Source organism: Ictalurus furcatus, chromosome 3 (genome assembly GCF_023375685.1).
Source record: "Ictalurus furcatus strain D&B chromosome 3, Billie_1.0, whole genome shotgun sequence".
Classification (NCBI taxonomy): Eukaryota; Metazoa; Chordata; class Actinopteri; order Siluriformes; family Ictaluridae; genus Ictalurus; species Ictalurus furcatus.
The window spans coordinates 16,714,277-16,738,083 of NC_071257.1; the positions used below are offsets into that span (position 1 = coordinate 16,714,277).

At 38.5% G+C, this 23,807-nt stretch overlaps 1 protein-coding gene across 7 annotated transcripts in view; it reads right to left on the minus strand.

The window, feature by feature from the left end:
* Positions 1 to 2,848: 2,848 nt before the first annotated feature.
* Positions 2,849 to 23,807, minus strand: part of kcnma1a (potassium large conductance calcium-activated channel, subfamily M, alpha member 1a) — a 159,262-nt gene continuing 138,303 nt past the window's right edge. For 2 of the 7 annotated variants that reach the window (XM_053621103.1, XM_053621099.1), the window contains 11 exons: positions 21,330 to 21,453; positions 18,854 to 19,078; positions 18,284 to 18,476; positions 14,956 to 15,069; positions 14,052 to 14,135; positions 12,787 to 12,917; positions 10,521 to 10,715; positions 10,065 to 10,183; positions 9,605 to 9,829; positions 8,164 to 8,192; positions 2,849 to 6,917 (listed from right to left, as the gene is read on the minus strand). In XM_053621103.1, coding sequence (XP_053477078.1) covers positions 6,766 to 6,917; positions 8,164 to 8,192; positions 9,605 to 9,829; positions 10,065 to 10,183; positions 10,521 to 10,715; positions 12,787 to 12,917; positions 14,052 to 14,135; positions 14,956 to 15,069; positions 18,284 to 18,476; positions 18,854 to 19,078; positions 21,330 to 21,453 — 1,591 coding nt within the window. In that variant the 3' untranslated portion in view covers positions 2,849 to 6,765. The remainder of the gene's footprint in view (positions 6,918 to 8,163; positions 8,193 to 9,604; positions 9,830 to 10,064; positions 10,184 to 10,520; positions 10,716 to 12,786; positions 12,918 to 14,051; positions 14,136 to 14,955; positions 15,070 to 18,283; positions 18,477 to 18,853; positions 19,079 to 21,329; positions 21,454 to 23,807) is intronic. The other 5 variants (XM_053621102.1, XM_053621100.1, XM_053621098.1 and 2 more) reach the window with 3 other exon arrangements.

Genomic DNA, 23,807 nt, shown 5'->3' on the forward strand with positions numbered 1-23,807 from the left:
TCCAGAGTGCTGGTGGACTCCTCCAGCTTAACATCTGTGTCTCCAGCAGGGCACAGAGCGATGAGCCTCCACTGACGGAACAGATCAGTCAGTCGGATGAGGCTTTCAGCAGCTGGCCCACAGGAGGACACTGCACCGTGCTCACAGAGACGCCGAGACCATGCCATGAATATTATGTATTATGTAGGCTTACTGAGAGAAAAGTGTTAGCGCTGAGTTTCACTTTGATAAAAGATCATGTCTTCCAGGGAGAGTGGATACGAAAAGAATTACAAATGCCTTTCAAAAAACACAATGCCTTTTTGTTCCTCTTTAATTCTGCGAACTGTGTCAGGTAAAGATTAAGAGCTCTTGTCCTTTTTAATGTAGCTTCAAATGATGCAGCAAGGTCTCTCTTTCTCTCTACGTCTGTCGGTCTCTCTGTAACTTTCTCTTTTCTCTCTCTCTCTCTCTCTCTCTCTCACTACCTCTATAACTCTCTCTCTCTGTCTCTCACTGTGTCTCTGGTGGAGAGGAGGATTGAGTTGTCATGTAGCTCTAATAGGCAGCACAGGGAATCATTAGTCTAGCTCAGCTCTCTGACTGATGGGCATTTCACTCCAATCATCAGAGCGCACTCGCACGGCCGCCACTATTGACACGGTGTCAGAGCTGAGAGGGGATGGCTTAATCAGGCGCGACACTCTCAGCATTGATTTGACAAGCGGCCGTAATGACCTTCTTGTTTTTGTAAAGGATCACTGTTTATCTGGGCTGGCACTGATACGCCGAACGTGCCGCATCGTCATGGAAACTGTTATCCGGACAGAGCCGGGGCTCTGGAGGGCACAAGGGAGTGATGGGGGCCACACTGTTGCCACGGCAATAGCGCCTCCTACCTCTAGTGATGTTTGTCCAATACAGTCCCATTTCCGTCTGTCAGTCACCGTGCGGGTCTTTAAACATTCCGATTTCTGCTGTAGATAAAAGAGCTGCAGGAACAAATTCTCAAAGTTGTCACATTAATAACAACTCCTGTTCCACGTATTGATTGTCAAAAGGTCAGTATTAGAAAGTTCTCAGTGTCATTTTTGCTGCTGACAAGCCATGTAGAAAACAGTTTTATCATTTTATTTCTGAATTTATTGATTTACCAAATGGTCCATTAGGTATTTTCTATTCATGCAGGATAACGCCTAAGCGCTGCCGTGTAGGCCGACGTCCTCGCTGTGCTCCCTTACTCTGCTGTCAGTGCCTGATTTGAAAGACACCCTCTAAATGATTTCTTATGTTATTTACAGTCTTGTATTTGACAGCACCTTGCCTTGTTTGTGTTTGACCTTAATTCAGAAGAAGCAGGTTGTTTTACAGCCGTAAACATGCCTTTACTTAAGCTGCTCCCGCCAGGTTATTTGCAAAAAAGAGCTGAGGATGAGGCCGCTGTCAGTGTGTCAGTGTAATCAGCAACCCACTCCTCCTCCTCCTCCTTCGCTCTCTCTCTCACATACACACCCACCACATAGCGCATGTGTCAGACAGTAAATATTATTGGCATGCTGACAGGTCTGAAGCCACAGCTCGCTGTGTAAAATCGTTAATAAGCAGCATGATGGGGCCACTTCATCCCAAGGTGAGAATATAGAGGCCTGTTTTCATCCTCAATTATCCAGAGGACACGAACGAGGGTCCATTGTGAGATGATTTCAGCCTGAGAGCTGCTGTGCTTTGTCTCTGATATGGGGCGAGTGAGAGAGCGAGAGAAAGAGAGTGAGGAGAGAGGAATCATCCTTAAAATCGTCCACCCCAGGATTTAGTGCTGTAAACTTCTACTGACACATTGCAGATTGTGTAATATTTGGTTATATTTTGTTTGGTAAACACACAAATAAGGTTTGAAACATATTCTCATGTAAAATTGATGAGTGAGCCTAATAAATTCTCCTAATACATGTGAAGTATTTACAGATTGTAACAGTTGATATTGAATATATTTGAAATAATCTACCCTGAGATGAGTGTTTGTTGATGGTGTGCTTGTGTGTGACTGCGAGACTGAGTCTTGCATGGTTACTTTTGGTAAACATACTGCCAAGTTAAATGGCTGATCAATCAATTTCACCAAAATCGATCTGAATCAGTTCTGCCTGCGTGCACACAGAGGGAGCCACTTTATCGCAAATCAATCATTCTGAAAACATCTCACAAAGGGGCCAGTTCTTACTAACAAGCCATCAATTTAAGCCGGTTGGGTGCCACCTTTATCAGGCTACAAATCAGCAGCGCAACCAACATCTGCTCTACTTCCACCTCTCTTTATTGTAGCCTGCTTCGAGGGTCAAGCTCATTTTCATAGCTGGAGGCAACAACGCACTCTATTTACACATATGAGCCACATCTGTGATTATGGCCCAAATGTCAAATTTGACATTCACTTCCATAATTATTGACACCCTTGTCTAACATGAATATTAAATATAACTTGCCTAAAGTGCTTAAAATAGAGCACTTGAATGATTTCGACCATATATAGGTACATTTAATGTTGTGGAACATATATAAGACAAGTTAGAGCCTGTTATCATTTCTTATCACATTATAACAGCTAGAAGTAGTCGTTCCCTGACAAGCCTCTTATTTTCTTCTTCTTGTGAGTATGTCATTTGTGGCATATGCATGACATTTTGTCAGTTGTGTGACTCATTCAATAAATGTTAAAGGTCTCCTGACAGAAACCGTTATATCAATTTGTTAAATAACATTTTGTACCTGCTTAGTCTTGGATCATGTGGAAGAAAACACTAACATATTAGAATGAGTACATTAATGTAAACCGGTCTTTCCAGTTGAATCTGCACCAGAGCTGCTGTTATACAAAATCAAATCAGCATTGAATCAAGTGATCTGAATATTTAACAGCTCTGTGGTATAAGAACGGCTAAACAATCAGTGCCAAGTTTACATTAAAACTGATACTACATTATTTGTTGTTCTTGTTTTTAGTATCCTCATTCGCTTATGCTGCGATCATTATAAATCTCAAAGGGGAAAAAAAACGACAGTCGTTAGAACACAAATACATCCATTTTAATTTGAGAAAATACAAAAAGAAACATGTACAATTTATGTACAAACTTTTTGTACAAGACAGTATGTTTATCAGCAGGTTATATTTGACAGAGTCAGGTAGATCAACTCAGCACCATCACTTTCTCCATTAGCTAAAACAGCTCAAATTCCTTTTGTCCTGTAATGAACAGCCAAATAATTAAATGGAAATTGGATGTTCTGAATTTATATTAAAATGGAAAAAAGAAAGAAAAAAAAAAGTTTCCCAAAGCAGTTTCAGCTAAGGTTTCACTTTCAGTTAAGACTTAATTCCCTTAAAGCACATTATTTAGTACAGTTTGTAACGTTGTAGTAAGTTTTTTTTTTTACAGTAGAATAATTGTCTGAAATAACACTCTTTAACAAGTGGACAGATGACCATACAGACACATTAAAACCCATTTAGTGCCCAGCATCTTTCAGTCAGTGTGTTTATACGTGTATAACCAGTAGAGTCTGGCTTTCAAACCGAAAATTTAGGCTCTTTTAGATGCCACTTTTCGCTTTAGTGGGTCTTCAGACGTTCCTCCTTCAGTCTGAGCACAGCACTGCCTGCACTGCCCTGGCATGGAGGCTTGCATGGCTTGGATGTTCTCCATGCCAGGATTAGATGCCTCAAAAATCCTCTTCGTGATTTTAACATCTGACTGAATGATGCTGGTTTAGAGACAACGTCATGGCACTTTAGACAGTCCGATATGTAGAGAACAGTGGTTTCAACTCACAGCAGGGGTGTACACTCACGCACGCACGCACGCGCACACACACACACACACACACACACACACACACACACACACACACACACACACACACTGCAATGAACTGCTGTGACTGCTTGATGCACACTGGAGAATAAAGTCAAGCTGAAGGACAAGTCTTGTTTATCACTTTGTGGACAGACTTTAGCTGTCGAAAGAAAAAAAAATCCTAAATCTACTGACAGAGAAGAAAACATTCCTGATATATACTAATTGTTATGTTATATCTGTAAACAAATAAGTGATAGTGATTTTAAACAATGACTTTATTACTAGAACATATAATTGCTTAAAAACTGGCAATATGGAATGTAAACGCTGATATTAAAGAAATAAACTGAGATTACAGTGTACCGACTCTGAAATTAGCTTCACTCAAAACTTTCACCAAACCTGCTTTCTGCACCGTACTTTAGCTCTTCTTTGCAATGCACTGCATGAGTTTCATTACAGGAAAATTACCTTGGACAAGTCCTCTTAAAAAAAATGACTCCAATATTTTGTGATTTATGATTCATTTTAGGTCTGAATCCTTTTTTTCCCCCCAGACTAGCAAGTATGTCATTTAACAATCCAATTTTACATACAGTTTACTCACATGTGTTTTTTAAAAGAAGTCTACTTGCTACGAAGTGTAACATCCATGTATTCACAATTAAAAATCACTTGAGGACAGAGCCTAGTGGGCTGCATTAGGATCAAACTACATCCAGTGGACAAACATTAAAGCTGAGATCCTTGTTCTTTAAAAAATAAAATGTGGCCTATAAATGGGCAGAATTTACACAACATACTTCAACACTAAGCATTATCATATTTTTTTTCCTCAGTAGTAAAATTGCTATGGTTTTTTTCTCCTTCTATCTAGCATTAGATGGTGATTATCTCACTGACTGAGTCGATCTGCACATCTTCCAACTGTGCCATTTCAAACAGTTTTAAGTGTATTACAGTTTATGCACATTAAAATATTTCAGCATGTTACTCTGTTACCTGAGACCTAATTTAGGTCAATATCAGTGATAACGATCAATTCTACCCTGAGAGAGTGAGAGTAGATTCAAGCCAATGGCAATGACCCATTCTCATGCACATTTTCACCATCAATTTTCACTTTCCACTTGGTATTATACTACAGTTTACATCTAATTACTGTATCAGTAGCTTATCTCAGCCAATAAGATAGAACAATAGAATATTATAATTGATATAACTAGGTCCTTCAAAGCAGCTCAAGGATCAGTTCTCTCCCAGAAAAGCAGATGGAGAGCTGAAGCTGGAACTTTGTGACTATCTTCTGTAGCACAAGATGGACAGTACGCTTGTCCTTTTAAAAGCATGATATGTTCTGTTGCCAAGGGTAAAAATGGACAACAAACTTAACTGGTGTGTACTGAAGCCTTGTTAATATCTATTTAAGATAATTTTAGAAATAAAGTTCTTTGATATGTATAAAAATAAGTACAAAATGATTATGCTTATATGGATAAAAAATAACTATGTACGTACAGTATGTATAAATCTGACAGAACACTTCAAGCAAAGTTCTGCTTAACATATGTATTATTACACTTCCCATGTAGAGGCTCACCACACCACCGTGTTCCCATGTGACGGGCACTGGAGTTCATTCCGTCATGTCTAACAGCAGAACAACACAACACACTGTCCAACGTTCTCTTTACATGATAATGACAGCAATGATTGAGTTTCGCTTGAGTATGTCTGGAGATTCTTGTAATATTGAGGCATCATGTTTGGTCACAGAGAACATCCAAGCACTTCTCTGCCTCTGTGCCAACGATGTGCCAGGCAGTGGCACCAATCAGAAGGAGGAACCATGGATGCCCACTTTTCGCAATATGTGGCATGTTACACTACACATTCCAAGTTTCTTCTTTAATTCAGAATGAAAGAGAATGTTAAATATGCTTCGAAAGCTCAATCACAGTGGCATTATCAGCAAGTATTCGATTTCTGTGCCTCTTTCAAACAAACGCATTATGAGCCTTGAGCATACACTTAAACAACCACAGCAACACCAGCAGTCAAGCGTGATGGAAAGACATCAACAAAAGTAGTGCATATCCTGATAATGTATTGCCAATTTAGTAGGGCTACGCTGGAGATGACCTCTTGCATTATTACATGAACATGATAAGTACATTCCCGTACACAATAACCTACACTGTTTGTGTGAATGGAAATGAAATCAATTTTCCACTCTGCACGACCAGGTTGAGTGCAACATTTACTCAAATGAAAGCTTCTCCACACAAAGCAGGACTGAGGCCCCTCAGGCAACACTCATCACCTTTAACAGTCGCTTCTCCTAACAGAGCCACTCCACAGTCAGCCAGCAATTTTAAGTCATTGCTGTCTGACTGTTTACACTCCTTTCAGTACATTTCAGAAGTTTTTCCACTATTACATTTAGTGCAAAAAGAAGCAGATGAGGGTGCATGTATGTGTGTAGTGGGGCTTAAGCAACATTTCAGCTGAGGTTCTTTGGGTAATGTTGACGAGCTGGAGGACTGTGACCCTCATCCTCCATAACACAAAGCCTTCTGCACAGAGTCAGGTCACTACAGACATGAGATATTGCAATGAATTACAGGAAGTACTTCTTTACTGTTTTAACATAATTTCAAAAAGTGCTAGAGGGCTGTACAATCCTTATTTGATTGTCATTATGTACATCACTATGTATACATTTATAAATTAAATGTTTCCAAAAGCATGGAAGTAACATTAAAAGGTATACACACAGGAGGTCCCTTCTAGTTTCCATGGTCACAAAAAAAGAAAAAGAAAAACCTTTAAGGTGTAAAATGACAGTGAATCGTTTTTATCATCACCGTTTCCTCTTCACTGCTCATCTTTTACATCAGGATGCTCCAACTCGTCAAAAGCCTGGGATTCAGCATTCATCTTCAACTTCTCTGATTGGTGGAATCAGGCTGCTAGTGGATTTGTACTGATTGACTTGATTGGCCATGTGAGTGCTCATGGGCTTGATTTGAATGTTCCGTGGGTAGGCATTTTCTGGTTCATCTGTAAACCATTTCTTTTCTGTGAGACAGCCAGGCAGAAGAGAGGCAGGGAAAGATGGAAAAGGACAGTATTAATATATTAGAATAAAATATGCTGACAGTTGAATGCAACACTGTTGAAAACACAAACCTTCTTTCTATCCTGAAAGGATAAATGGCATTCAACCACCATACAGATTGAAATACAGACTTTTAAGATGACTAACTCTCATTTTCTCTCATGATCATACAGCATAATGTATGTAAAAGCTCTAAACACATTGAGGACCATAGTATAGACTAAAAGAATAAGGGACATCATGCTGTGTTCCTGTGTTCATTATCATGGTGGCATCAAGTCTGAACTCTGAACATTTTACACTGACTTGATCAAATCTGGGAAATGAGACAGCATGCCAAATTACAGAGGACTTAAGCCATGTGTGGGATGAATTTCTGTCTTCATCCCACAGGCACTGTCATTTCCTAGCACTCGAACATTTCTAACTCCGACTGTAACGTGAAACTCGCTGCAGGCTCAAGCGTGTCAGCCAGAGCAGGCCTGCAGGCTACAGTGTCACAGCACAGGCGTTTGATGTGAGTGGAGTTGTGCCTGTGGTGGTGCAACGAGTCAGCCACCTTGCTCTATTCCCCTGAGTTCACTACTGATATTGGCACTCGTATCGCCCTGAGACATCCCCCGGCATGGCAAGAGTTAAGAGAGCCAATTTCTCAGGTCCTGGGCTTCTCATCATGTTTTCCTTTCTTACATTTTGATGAGACTTCTGCCAAGAGGAAACGTTTAAAAACTCGACTTCCTTGGTTTGGATGAGGACGTTATGAGCAAACCAATCCAAATTCAAGTATCTGGCAATTTATGAAATAATATGCGGAAAGTAACAAATAATCAGCCTGATTAAAACACACAGACCTTTCACATAATAGATCAGCAAAGAAAGCAAACCTAAGAATACATACATGAAGAGGAACGCACTCAAATAGAAGCTCATATATAGATCAATTTTATCAGATGAACTCAGGTATAGAGGTAAAAAAAGTAGAGGAGGATGATCAACCGCATGCAATGCTGGGGTGATCCTAAGCATGACAAGAGTTAAGCAGTAGCATTAGCCAATTGCTTTCTACCTGAAAGCAACGGTGAAATGTAGGCATGACTTCCTTTGAAAATAAAATCAACAGCCCCTCTCATTACAGTGCTCCACAAGGACATGATTAAAATATCTCACAACAGGTGCTGTATCATGCAGAATCATTAACTTGCATACCTTGGCTCATTCTATTCATCCTTGTTGCACTTTAGAAAAAGAAGTGGTCTAAGTAAGTTTTACAGTTCTCAAGGTGAGAAACACGTCTAAAACACGGTTACTGACATGACCATATCCTTTATGTTAGACTAATGTTAAACACCTTCAGACAAACTTCAGGGCTGTTAACAGCTTTAAAAACAATCCTTATCATTTGCACTTTCATTTAACTAACATGCATTTCATGTTTATGTGAAAACACATATGCTAGTGAATTCTACATTTAATATAATAATATAATAGAAGATTCTACATTTAATATCTACAGAAATTATAAACATATGCAAAAAGAATGTCTTGTTAACGTATCCTTCTCCAAGTCCTAGCATATATGTGTCCAGAATTGCCAAATAAACTGTCCTGCTCCAAAACAGCTGTAAATACATGGTGTTGACTAGAGGTAATGCACTTAAACTTCATGTAACACCTTGCAGTTGCAATATCGTGAGGGTTTTTTTTTAAAACCCTGCAGAGTTATTTTGTTATTTTTGAACAGTCTGACATAACTCTATAGGGCATTCACTTTGGAATATGTGTCCATTTCTGTACATTTTTACAACATTGGCTTAGCTTTTGCACCTGCAAGGATGTGAGGACTTGTTGGATCTCAAGACGGGATTAAATGCAAACAAAGACTCTCTTAGCGACTCTACATCCAAACTAACAAATTCAAAACTACAGAAAACACAGCTAACACACACTAAAACATGGACATGCAATTGCAGCCCTCACACATACAGAGACAAATGAAAATGGCACCAGGTAATGAACCTTCTATTCCTGCTTTAGTACAAATAGACATAAAGACTTAGGTCATGTCAGAAGATGGCATAGCCATAAAGCCTACAAGTACACCACTCAAACAAACAAACAAACACACAAGAAGTATTTGTATATATACTTTATATACAAATATCTGTGCACAAACACATAACCATATGACTATTCACTGACTCAATACATCACACAAAAACAGGTATTTATTTGAGATATATTCTTTTTTTAACCAGCTAACAACTCTGAAATGGTTGTTTGAATTTAAAAAATAGTAGAATTATACAAATTAAACAAAACTTGTAATGGCAAAAGCTTTCACATTGCCCTGGCATTTTACTGCATTGCTATAATGGAACAGCCAAACACAGCCCAGTGCTGCTATGGTCCTGAGATAAAGTGTGGCTGAGATGAAGCAATGAACTAATGGGGCCAGTGCGAGCTCAGAGCAAATGTCACATGCACATCATCACAGAGCAAATGCACAAACAACACAAGCAGCTTTGGGTAGAAAAACCACAAACATGACACTTTGTGTATGACAAGTGCTCACGACAGCAATCAACAAGCACACACACCTACACACAGAGCACAGACACACAGTATTTAGAGAAGTAAAGGCTCTTACTTGTGTTTGTCGCGGTTTTCACGGGTCTTGCTGCTGCGGTTGGGCCGGTTGGTGGTAGGGATGGAGTGAACTGAGGAGCTCTTCTTGCTGGATGAGTGTGAGGAATGGGACGAATGGGACAGGCTGGTTCGCGACTGACCTGCGTTGTGGTCAAACTGCATCAGGCAGAAGATCAGGTCTGTGGGGACGAGCTCAAATTCGTAGGGCGGGTTGGTGATGACATACCTACAAACAGAATCTTGGTAAGGATTCGATCATAATATCATTTAAATGATATCCTTAGGCTAAATTGGCTGCTTAAAGTTTTCAGAGAATAAATCACTAGATTCCATATTGACTGCTTTGACTGCTGTAGTAGCCGTTATACGGAATACATGCAGTGACTCTAAATCTCATTCTGAACACCTCTCAGAGGGAGATGTTTTGAGTGAAATCCATTTACAAGTGGAGGACAGCTCACCTTTTTGTGCACTGGCTCGGTGCACTTAAGTGTGCATCTCTTAATCTATAGATTCCAAAGCATAGCATGTTGTAGGTTTTTAATGCTTTACAAAACAAGTCCCCGTAACAGCCACCATCCTAAAAGAGAGAAAACAACAAATTATAATGAATTATGATTTTGGGCAAATTGAAACATGTCAAATTTAGTAGCTTGCTACAGTATAAACAAAACAGTAATGATTGATGCTACTAAGCTGTTAATGAATGATAAAGAGACAGTTTGACAGAGCTTTATTTTTCCACCTTCCTCTTGCATTCACTCATTCTTACACACTCTCTCTGTCTCTCTGGGCCTGCTCTGCATGTGCAGCATGTTTGGTTTGCATTAGCGGACAGCGGAGGCGTCGGACAGGGGAGCACGTGCTGTTGGGGAAAGTGACAAAAAGCTGTCAGCTCTTCTTAAGCATCCACTTACCCCCAAGTCTGCGAAAGGGCCATCGTAGAGGGCGAGCTGTGCCACGCGACACCTGTCCCTGTTAGCTAGCGTCTGCGGTGTGCTATATCCTCCACGCAGCGCATTCTCCTCGGCCAACAGCGCCTCCAGCTCCGGCGTGGCCCCTCCTGTCACCAGCGTCCGGATCAGCGTCAGGATATTATCGTTGAAGTACGTCTGCAGAGATGAGGTAAAGGATACGGACAGCAGCACCATTAGAGTCACCATGGAAGACAGCAGAGATTTTGGAGCCATTCTGGGCCTTGTTATCTAGACCCTGAGCTGTCTCTTCACATTGCACTCCCCACGACGGAAAGAGACACGGCAATGCAATTAAGCCAGCTGTTGTTGTTGTTGTTTTCCCTCCTCTTCAACATTCATTTGATATCACCAGCCATGTTTAACAGGAGAGCATTTCACACACAGTATCAGTGGAAAACTGCTCTAGTTATCAATTATCATTACTGGAATTAATTATCTTTATGGATCTCACGATGCAGTCAGTGGAAAAGCTCCTGCATCCAGATGTACAGTATTCAGGAATCACACTTCTCATGTTGTATGTAAATATATGTGGAATACATGATCAACAACATCAGCAAAATAAATATTCTTATAATAAATTGAGATATCATTTAGAAAAGCAAATCAATACAGAAAATCTCATGTCAGTCTGTGGTTTGATTTCATTGTTTCACCATCTTTGGTTTTTCACTGTTCACTTACATACCTCTGCATGTGACACATTAATGCATGGTGCTGACAAAACACTGTGGCAAAAGGCAGGTCTCTTTGCCCTGTGTGTGTGTGTGTCTGAGTGAGTGAGTGAGTGAGTGAGTGAGTGAGTGAGTGAGAGAGAGAGAGAGAGAGAGAGAGAGAGAGAGAGAGAGAAAGAGAGAGGCCGGCCTGAGCAGCAGCAGGAGGTGGGACTCAGACGGTGTATGGAGTGACACCTTTCCAGGCCCCTGACAGCACCATTCAGCTGAATGATAGAATGATAGATGAGAGCTGTCTATTAGCCAGCTTCACCTTTGTCCAGAGTGGAACGCACTTGAAGGCTGCTTTGTTCTAACTTCACTCAAAGCGAAAGGCACTAGAATTAAGCCATCATGCGGAAAGGGTGGGGGTGTGTGTGTGTGTGTGGGGGGGGGGGGGGGGGTAGCTATGGATGTAGGTAAAGGAAAAAATGGAGAAATAAAGTAGGCGAAAGAGAGCGAGAAAAAGAGAGAGGAGAGAAGTCTCTTCTCTTCCTCTCTAACCAAAATGACATTGTTTAGAGATTAAAGCTTTTGGACTGCATAGGAGCCCACCTGTGTGTCAAGAAATGCCATTAAAGAGAACTCATGCACTTACCTTGTTTAAAAAATCTAATAAGCCTCTTGAAAGTTCATTTCATGACATATTATATGAGGAGTCTTGATAACAATTTTCCTTTTGATGTCACTACAGCTGACAGTATTGTCTGATCTATGTTGCGTTTCAGTTACGAACCTCTGCCTACCAGTAACGCTCAAGCACTACATCTGAGCACAGAAGACCCTGAGGTTTTTTGTTTCTTTACAATTTTTCAGAGGATCAGCTTCAGCAGATTAGTAGATCATGTAATTCTATATAACACCCCATAAGGGGAGGAAAAAATGGTATTGCTAAAGTTTTTTGAGCGGGAACCATGTTCAATCCATCAATATGTTATTTAAGTGCATACACAAAGAATACTCAGTAAAAGTACAAAAACACAATTCAGTATTAGTAAAAGTGAAAAGCATTTTACTTCCCTTATTACTCTTCCAAGTTATGAGAAAACTAATTTGACTTTATCTAAGGTAACATTAACTACTTGAATACTACTTTCCTATAAATAACAATACATACAATTGTAACTATAAACAACAAACAAGAAATATAATTAACAAATTTAGCTAAAGTAGTCATTCGTTCATTCTTCAGTAGCCAATTTGTATCTGGTCAGGGGCACAGTGGAAGGTATGTTAAATACTGTGATAAATCATTGCTCATTATTCAACATTAAATAAAATGTTGTAAATAAAATAAAAAATCCAAAAAAAAAAAAACAAAAAAAAAAAACCTGAGTAAAGTTTAAAGAAGAACGTAAACGCTCCACAATTGTGGGCTGGTGTGAAAGATGCATCTCTTAATTTTGTTATCGTCAGATATGATTAATTTAAAAACTCTGACACTGTAAATCATGCAGGGAGTAATGTTTGTGAGTGATCAACATTAAACTCACAGCGCTCATAAGAGAGTCGAGCACACTGATAGCAAAAGCTGTCCCACAGGCAAAGGGCTGGGTCAGATACAGCTCTGTATCCGGGTCATCATCGTCATCTTGGTCCAGGAACTGAACATTTGAATCATTCACTATGGAAAAGAAAATATGGTTTTAATAGAAAACTGGGGGCATTAAACCTGCTCTAAAAGCAGTATAGAGAAAGAATGCATCTTAAAATGTTAATTATTACATATACTGTATGAATAAAATAAATAAAGACGACACATGCACATCAACTTATCATGCGGTCTGAAAAATATACAACTGAAAGAAAACAACAAATATTTGTGGAACACCACACATTACGGTCATGTATTGTACTAAAAAGGACATAAAAAATTTTTAAAATCACTTTCATCAGCTAAAACTGTCTGTATGTGCTATATAAAATAATACATGCAAAAATACAGATGAATGGCATAAAAAGTGGGAAAAATGCTACTCTAGAAATTCTCTTAATTCTCTCTCAATTCTCTTAACGAAATCTAAGCCAGGCTTAGCTAATAATGATAAAAAAAAAAAACCTTGTTACTGAAAGTTCAGAGGTTTAAAAAAAGAAAAAGAAAAATGAGAGTATTACTCACAAATACATTTATTTTGGTGTACATTTATTTTCAGCTAGACCTTCAATTCGCATGTTCAGATCAACAACAGCGGTGATTGTTTGAGGATATTTTCTAGAGTAGCCAGTGTTCAGAGAAAATGCCCTGAAACCCAGTTCGATTTGAGCACAGCTTCATACAAATCTTTGTTTCAGCCTTCTTCAAAATGTATGCTTTAGAGATTAAGACCAGCTCCAAAATAAATAAATAAAAATAAACGGCTTAAAGGGAAGGTTTTATCTAGAGGGTGTTTTTTTTTTCCAATTTGATTTCTTCCCAGACTTCCTGTGAGCTGTGGAAGAGAAATGTCAGTCTTTCAGACCGGCTGCTGATGAAAAAGAGCCTGCGCTACAGAAATGAACTGCAGGGAGATGCTATGGAAACAGCCACAAGGACAGACTAGTGTGATCAAAGGCCTAGTGATGCTCAGAGAGGGAGGGGAGAGGAGGGGGGGGGAGGGGGGTGTCCAAAACAAGAAAGTCAATTTCAACCAGAACCAAGAATAAAAATGTGTTCAAAGTGATGCCATGGGAGCAGGCCTTGTCTGCAGCCAGAGAAATCAAGACAAGCCGATGAAGGAGGCTGAGCATCAGTGCAGTGGAGGACAAAGGCACAGCTTACCCAGTTCTGTTATCATTTGTATGTTGGTTCCACTGTTTTTTTCCTGACTGAATGGAACCAAAGGCAGTAGTTTGCCAGGCTTAGCTAATGACGATAAAACAACGTTGAGGGGAGATCGTTATTGAAACAAGTTCAAAGGCAAGCAAAAATGAAAAGCATAATGAGAGTATCATATCAAAAGCGGGATTAGAAATGTAAAGGTACAGTATCTGCTTTCAGAAGGGCACAGTGTCTAAGTGTAGCGCGAGATACCAGAAATCTGTGCCTAACTGGTAAACAGAGCCTGCCTCCGTGATGTGTGGGTTTTTAGCCTTTTAGTGCTAGAGTGGAAAAGTACTTGATCATAGGCAAATGCTTAAAACCAGCTACATTTTTTTTTTCCAGTTCACGAGGTTTCTTGCCATCTTAGCTACTCCTACAGCACTGAGATTATGTATCTCCGATGTGGGCCTCTGGAAACCCTCATGGGCGATATCCGATTCCTCTGGTCTTGAGGGGCCACTGGAATTTAAGTGTGTGTGGTGTTTGATGCTTACAGGCCTTTCTATTGAAATGCACTATAATTGGGTCAGTGGAGAGTTAGAGTGGCCAATCCCATGTGCTTTAGTGCCCTCTGAGATCTGAAACTTTCATGAGTCCCTCTGTCCTGGGAATACTACCAGCGTCATTGTTATTAATAAATGGACCCATTTCACAAGATGCCTTTTGCCTCTATGCAAGTCCAGCTATTCACATGCATTAATGGAAATATTGTTATGCACCTGACTTTGACTTATTTAGCTCAACAATCCAAAAAACCAACAGACACACATCTCATTAGGCACAACAGCACTGAGACAATTACATCTCAGCTGTTAGACTTATAGATGCACAAGATTTTGACATGATAGCAGTCATAGGTCACCTAGTTCAGTTATGATTGGGATGTTGGATCCAGTGGTGACCGATGCTTGGCGAACCAACCCATGCACTGGACTGTTGTCTGGAGACGATCTGTCCATTCCCGGAGGTGTAAAACCTGAAGGAGTGAGGAAGGGATAATAGATTAGAAGCACTACTTGTATTTGTCACATAAAGGCTAAAGGTCCAATCGAGCAAATGCCTGGACTGTTGTTATTATTACTGATAATAGTGTAAGCAGGAGGATTAATTTCCACAGTAAAGACAAAAAACCCCCACTGCACTGAGGTTGTTGAGGTATAAATGCCTTTGTGTTGCTGTAAAACAGAAATAGTGTCAAAGATGATATAGTATGAAAGAATGAAAGGACCACAGTGCCTGCCCAAACCACTGCACTGTGGATATTCAGCTTTTAGAGGTCAGCTGAGACATATTTAGCATTTGCCGCTTTCCATCAGCTGGTAGGTATAAATTTTATATGTTGTTCATTTTGTTACCATAAAATTGGTGAAGTGGATCCTGAAAACCTTTTATGTGAAAACGCGATTCTGAGCTATGAAATACAAGCACCGGTGACGGGACTATGAATTCACATGACTTGACACTTTTGCATTTCCTCAAGCTGACAAGTAAACACCTTAAATCAGTAATGCCATATGCATAATGCATCAGGCCTGTTTTGACATCCATCATTTAGTGCTGACTAGAGAAAAAATGCAAGCATATAGTTTCCTTTTTGTACAATGGAAAACATAATGCAGGAATAGATTCAGGTCACAAAGTTTTAAAAGTATACTGCAGAATTCTGTTTGCTCACAGAGCCTCTATTCAGCCAAAAGATGTGAGAGCAGGGGGAAGACACTAACATTTCCCCTAAATTTCAAACTGCAAACAAAATAATTCCTGCTTACATGTTTGACACATTAAATAAACAATGACAAGTCTAAGTAAAGCTCCTTGCTGAAAAAAAGTCTAAACAATTCTGAATGGGTATCTTTTTTGTAATGTCTATGAAATTCACTTTCCACAACAAAGACAGGTAGATACTACAATGTTTAACATTTTCACTTCTCAGCTTGAACCAGCACTGCAGCATACTGCATTCTGGTGAAAATTTATACTACAGAAGCTGTACTGCAGAAACAACCTGTAAAATCGTATTCTGTTCACTAACAATGACAACTGAAGCTAGGATTTTATTTAGGACACTAGCTATTGCAGAATAACAGTTCCAAAGTTTATCTTATAGTGACTCCACATAGGAAAAGAGGATTACAGAGACATCTTAACCTAATAAAAACCCCTAAAAAGCGTCCTAACTAGGATGGTGCTTTAACTTTTATGTTCAGCTTACTTTGCTTGTAGTACATTAATTTGCTTACTTATATTAAATACCATATGACATTAAATTCATTTAGATTTCAAACAGTGAAAAATAGACACTTAATGATTGAAAGCCAACCAAAGCGATGTGATGTGTTCTCTTCCACAATATCGAGAGACCAATGAAGAGGTTCCTGTTTGCACAGCTGATGAAGGACATTTGTCATTGTGTGTGTGTGTGTGTGTATGAACCGGTCTTAATGTTCTTAAAATAAAGATAAAAGTAGCTCAATAAACTGGAAGTATATTAAGGTAAATTTTTTTTACATTTATTATTATTATTATTATTATTATTATTATTATTATTATTATTATGTTTTCTAACGTACCTAATTATATATTGTGCACTGACATTTGTAAGTATGCAAATGTAAAGGATTTATATATTTTTTGCCATTACATCTATCTACGCTATGTGTTAACCTTCCTAAATTCAGTTTTTGATATGGTTCCCCACCGAATAATATATTTGTATATAATTATAATTATTTCATTAACATTCTTAAAGCATTTTTATAGAATTATATTACAATATAAATAATAGTAATATTTTTTTTAATCTAAAAAGTATATCAATTAATGTATTTGTATAATTATTTATATAATTTTCATATAATAACACAATTAATTAAATAATCGCATTAATATATAAATAATATTGTTATAGATAAATCCATTTAATTAATCAGCGATTTTATTTATTTAATTATAAGTCAACAGTCATGCTTTAATTTTTAGGCTCTCATTAAATGGTTGTATAAACAGCTTTACCTAGCCTATTATTGTAAGAACGTTTACCCCCCCCCCCTCTCTCAAAAAAGCTGCATAATATGGGTTCCCTAACAAAAACACACCCCCAGGCACTGCTCATTTTGCACTTGTCTATACCTTTCCCTTGGCGATAAGCTTGCTGATTTAGTCATTTACACCTTTGTCTTCAAATTCAACACCATGCACTGAGAAGTAGGGGTTAGACAGTTGGTTAGAGAAATGATGCAGGGTAAGACATTTTGATAAATATGCATGTCCTGTAATAAAAACAAAACAAAACAAAACATTGATTCGCTCATTGTATGTGATTAATAATTTGTGAGGTTATATGCTGCCAATATACTAAATTAAATTAAATAAAAAAAAGTTCTTCAGTAGCTCATCACACCAGATGTTTAGATGAATTAATAGATGGAGCAATAATGACATATTGTCTTCCTGTGTCTCTTCCACAAACAGAATGATAAAGGTCTATTATCAGCCATGACGGGGGACCGATTCTTCACAAACGAACAGCCGCTGCTGTGTTACAAAGAGCATTCTGCTTAGTCTCACACATTTCTCACAAATGCTGTCATTTCAAAGCTTCAGCTCCATCGTTCTCTGCAAAAGTGGTTCCTCAATAACAGTTGAAATCTTAATTGTTCTATGCCAGCTTGTGTGGGCTGTGTAATTTGCGTAATGAAGAGCAGCTGAAGAAGTGGTGTTGCTGATTTGTACTGCCTGCTTAATGATGATGAATCCTGATGGGCACAAGAGGGTTACATGTTTATCTGAATGCATAAACAATCTGTTCAACTCAATTTGTCGGCAAACAAATCTGCCACAGCCCCACTAATGGAGGCAAATAATGCACGGTCTGCAGTGTGATATTTGGGAATTTTAGCAGTGCTTTGATTAAAGCAGAGATGATACCACACACATGTATAAACAAAAATGCATACTGAAGAACTAATTAATTCAGTGAACATGAAATGAATACAAACACACATTTTGTAATGTAATAATGCTCCTGTTCCTTAATTATTCATTTCTATTGTGCTTGTTTTCATTAAGATGCCATTGATCCTATTGTCTTTTAAAGCAAACAGCAATCAGTTTTGCAGTCTAGCAGACTGATGCTGCAGAGCTCAGTCCTCTCAATGGTATGTGCTGAAGTGTCCTAGGCCACTCTTTACCTTGGGAATTAGCCTGCAGGACCCCAATGCTGTCATCAAACTGCATAGATTTGATGTTGAGTGATGCCAAGATGCATTCCTTGTCCTGCAGTGAAGCATCGTCGATATTGTTCTGATTGGCTGACAGGATAACGCACATGTCGCAGAGGTTGATGTTTACAGCCCTTAAATCAGCTCGACTTAATGGTGTGCCCTTCAGCAGAGAGAGAGCAAGAGACATTGGGGCGGGGTGGCGGGGGGAGGATTGGGAAGACAGAAAAACAAGTTAAAGATTGAGCTTTGGACCACTAAGAAATTAGTCAACAATTTTCTCCCCTAAAGGCAATGACATTCAGCCGATATAACTATGCGCACGAGAATATGTTCTCTGATCTAAAGGGTAGCCTTTGCCGATGGCGGCATTTTGTCCCCAAATGCTGAGCCAAAGCAGTTTTAACAAGCTCTAAACCAGGGATTGTTACACACAGCTAGCATAAACCTGGTAATGGGTGCTTAATTAGTAGTTAAATTGCTTTGCCTCCTCCTGCCTTGACTAGAAGTGAAAGCGTAATGCTTATTTAGTGTACTTACAGGTAAGATGGAGACCTTGGGGAAGTTATGAAGGGTTTCCCATTCCCTCCTCAGATAATCCAGTGAGCCTACAAAGACTATGTGCTTCAGCTCATGGTAATGAAAGTTACTTGCTCTTAAAGGCATCACCAAGTTTCGCAGCCCCACTAAAGCAGAAGTGACGTCTCCAAATATACAGACCACGACGTGTCCACTCAGAACCGTCATGGAGGCCTCACTCCTCGTCTATTGAGAGAATCATGGACAGAACGCAACATAATCACAACCAGGCAGCATTAATAGAAAAAGAGAAATGACAACACATTATTTATCCTTTAAACAACTGCTACATATACCTAAATTAAAGCTATGTTCTTGATGATCTGAATGCAGTAGCAGTGGAATGAGACAGACATTAGCATGTTTTACAAAATAAATGTTTATTCAGATCATATATAGTACTAATTATTGTGTGTGCTATCATTACTATTACTATTTAGTCTTTAAATATTTTTTCTTATACAAAAACCAGAGCAGTTCTGTGTGATGGGGCGTCACTGCTAAAGTGGATATGTGCAACAAAACAAACAATATTACATCAGAATATTTTGCTAAGGCCCTAATAATGCAGGTATTCAGGTGCAAGTCATGTTTTTTTCCCTTTGAGGGTGAAGGAGAATTAGCTGATATAAAAATTTTAGGCCAGATGTATGTATGTGAGGAGGCGCAGTGCAAAACGCAGCTTGACGTGGCCACAAAAATTTGCTCACAAGGCGTCGGAAATTAATGCTCAATTTACAAAGGCTGTAGCTCATTACACAAATTGTGCCTGAGAGAGCCTACTACTTTGTGCTCTGCGTGAGTTACAAATTGTGGTTTAAAAGCCCGAGACTAAACAGGGAAATGCAGCAATGGAAAGTTCAGTAATAAAGATAATGTATAAACCAAGTTCTTATTAAATAAAGACTACCATACCAGAACAAGTCAACAGTGTGAAAGGCATGAATACATGTATTTGATTTTAAAAAAGATAGATGTGTACAGAATGAGTACTTGTTTAAAAAAAACTGCAATAACATTTTTGGGTGGTGGATCGCAGCTTCCTTAAAATGTAGAAAATTGCAACAAAATTCTTGTTTAATTTGTTATATTGCATTGCTGTGGGGAAATTTATGCATGTGTTAATGACATATGACCAGGGTTAACAGATCTGCCTAAAAAAGCAGGCGAATGGATAAATAGTATTAGCTTCCCAAAACAATTATTTGGCCAAAGTTTCATACTTCTATCATAAATAATGTAATGTGTTTTTATATATATATATATATATATATATATATATATATATATATATATATATATATATATATATATATATATATATTAGAATGAATAACAAGCATGTGCTGACAATTCAAAAGTAGCTAGGAAGCAATAGAAAAAGAAAAGTATAAATTTGTGTGTTCTCTACATGCACAGTGGCTTATACTGTGGTTTTGTACATAACATGCATGATTTTTCTCCAGAATATGTGAAACCAAGCACGAACAGCTATGTATGTATATCTAGCCCCATGCTAAAGGGCAAATGGTCTGCACTTTTATAGTGATTTTTAACCTTAGCATTTGTACAAAGGGCTTTACACTGTTTTTCTTTCACCCATTCACACACGCGCGCACACAGACATCAATCGTAGCAAGGCTGCCAAACAAGGCACTAGCCTGCCATCAGGAGCAACTTGGGCTTCAGCGTCTTGCCCAAGGGCACCTCGGCATGTGTGTCCTATGTCACGCTTACACATGAGTGAACACCCACAAAAGTGCATGAGAAGACAGAAAACACTTTTGTGGTACGTTATGTCAAAAATCCAGATATCCAAGGTTACTACCTTGTCACAGAGGAGAATGTTTCACACTCAAGCCCTTTCCGTGTCATTCTGTCTATATTATGCATTATGCATAAATAATTGTGGACCGTTTACTTAAAAAATAAAGAAAAGCAAAAATATTGAAACTTGCATCAAAATCTCCAAGTGTTATTTTACCACTACAATAACTGCATAATTCACCTGGTTATTTAGATCACTAAAATATTATTATAAAGTGAACTAGAATTGCACATCATTATAAATGTTACTGTGCTGCACTGGACACACTTGGTTTTTAAAGGGAATGAAAGAAGCTAGTTTTTATTGGATCTCACAACAGCCTATCTATCTAAACCCCTGTATATTAGTGCTGCTTTGTACCAGGAGCCAGTCGTCATGAACATAGAGGCCTCAGAGTGCTAAAACTGATGCCTCTAGACCATTTCAGCAATTCATTTAATTACTCACTTATTTAAATCTGTATAAGACATGAAACCAATAATGTTCATGCTATATGCATCTATGTGTACATTTTGGCAATGTGTGAGAGTGCAGTGATTCTCTCATTAGCACCTGTGTGTCAGAGGTATAATGTGTGCGTATATTGTCGGAGTACAGAACAGTCCCCACCAGAATGACTTTCTCAATTTCTTTGGAAGGACACCAGTGAAACATTCCAGTGGAGTCGTATCTCTTCACATTAACGTCCATATTCTCAATCTGCTCGTTTCCTGGAATAAGTAAAGGGTCGTGTCTGTACAGGAGAAGAGGAAATGGAGAAAATGTAATTAGACCACTGTTATGATTATTAAGCAAAACATTTACTAAATATTTTCTTCATTCTAACAGTTTCTGGCCTCTTTCTTTGTTTGTTTACAGTTTTGCTAACCAAATGGTGGACTTTTTATTGAACTCTTACTAAATTCATAGTGTACTTTAATTGTATGTTTAAAAACAATAGGTAAAGCATAGGTCAGACCTTTCCTTGCTCAGTATCCTATACACTACACTACTTAAAATTATATTATTGCTAAAGCAAATACCATACGTAACTAACTATGAAGAATTGTTATTGCTACTATGGAGATCCAGATGTATGAAGTATAAATGGAGAGATCAGTATTTAAAATTATAAACACTCTACATTTTCTAAATATTTAAGGAGTAAACATCTTTAAAATAATACTTATTTAGTTTTATAATTAAAGCATATGTAGAGTCAGTTTCTACTTCTCGTTAACAGTGCTTTGCTTCTATTTCCTCATTTGCATGAAAGCGTCTGCTTAATGAATAAATGTAACACTAGTCACGCTGTGGTTGTTCAATACAATGGCAGAAAATACATGTTTGATGTTACTGATTTATTTTTACTTGATAATGTTGGCTTTCCTGTATACTGCATTTTTCTTGCAATTGCCTTTTTTAACCAAAGAGAGTTTAGTTTCACTATTTAATCAGTAAACCACCTTCACAAGGCTTACTGTAAATGTTATACCTGTGACAAAAGTGTACCTTTTAGCTGGTACATTATCTTATAATTTTGACATTAATCAAATAGCATATCCACAATATCAGCCAGAAGCAGAGCAGGTGTGTGTGACAAGGCCATCACTGTCAGAGTGGATCTGTGCTCCCATCATAGTGTGTGTGTGTGTGTGCTGGTGACACACACTGGTGACAGCGTTGGAGTGGAAGAGAATGAGCCTGAGCAGTGCGCTCACTGAGTGGCACCGGAATGGAAAGCCAATTACTGGCTTTTACCTCACTCAGCTTCTGACGCACTGTGACCTCCACCCCCACCCCTAGTAAAAGCTATAACAGGGCTGCACTTTAAATATTTTAGGAATTTGCCCGATCTCATTTTGCTCTCCTGAACTGAAAGCCATTAATGTTTCAGAAAAGTGTCACGGCCAAAAAGGCTAATCTAAAACAGCGTGGCTGGATTGCTGAAGCTGATCTGGGGGAACAGTGACCATGAAAGAGGTCTTACTACTCTGCACTGCTAATACCAGAACTAGCATATATTTATCACTTGGGATCACCTGGCTCCCATGAAAGCACTTGTAAGCACTCAGCAACTGGTCTAGCAGAGAGAGGCTTTTCTGAATGAATATCGGGTCTGCTGGTTTGTTATGGATGTGAGGGGGTTTTGGCAAAGAAAAAAAAAAGGCTTCAGGGTTACTGCTGGAGGTTGACATACAAACAAAGTTCACTGACAGGCACATGTTCAATGGATTATTTTTTTTGCAATGCAATTTAAAAGATAAAAATATTAAACTAGCACTTGATGATGATGTATTCAGTCTGATAATGCATATCATCCATTTCTCTGGGATTCTATCATTTATGAGAGTACTTTGGAAGGAAGACCTCAGGATACTTGTCAAGAGGCCATAACAATGTCAACAAAAGCCCACTGAGCAGCCCACTACAGGAGAGCTGAGTGGGTCTGAAAACCTGCTTTTGAGGTAATAGCCTGAGGCCACACAAGAGCAGCTTCCTCTCAGCTCCACAGCTACAGGGGTACATGCTTTTCCTTTTCTGCTACTCAACTGCACAGACTTTCACCAGTAATTCCCTCAAACTCACACTATTTGATGGCAAATAGAATTCATCACCATGATACTGTTCTGGTCCACCCAGAAAGACTTTATTTTGTATGTGCAATTTAAAATTTTTTTTTTTTTTTTTTTTTTTTTTACCAAAACCATGGCACAGATTTAATTGGGATAATAACTATAATGTATCACATAAGCAGGAGATAACTGATAATTAGGGCATTATTTTGTGATATTAAAACAGACACAGGAAATTGAGATAATGTTAAAATATTTGGAATTGGATTTGGAAGATCTTCCTGTTACTGTATCTGTTCCAGTTAGCTTGTATTTTATTATTTTATTTATTAATTAGCATTTCTACTAGAGTTCCTCTCCTCATGCTGTGTTCCTCACCTGTCATGTATTGGTCCTTTAAACATTTGCTGATAATACATTTTTAATTGTGTAATATTATGCGTGTTGTTATTCAGTTGACATGAAATGGCTGAATATTACATCCATCATGCCTTGTTCTATTACATATCATTATTAACAATGAATTAGATTA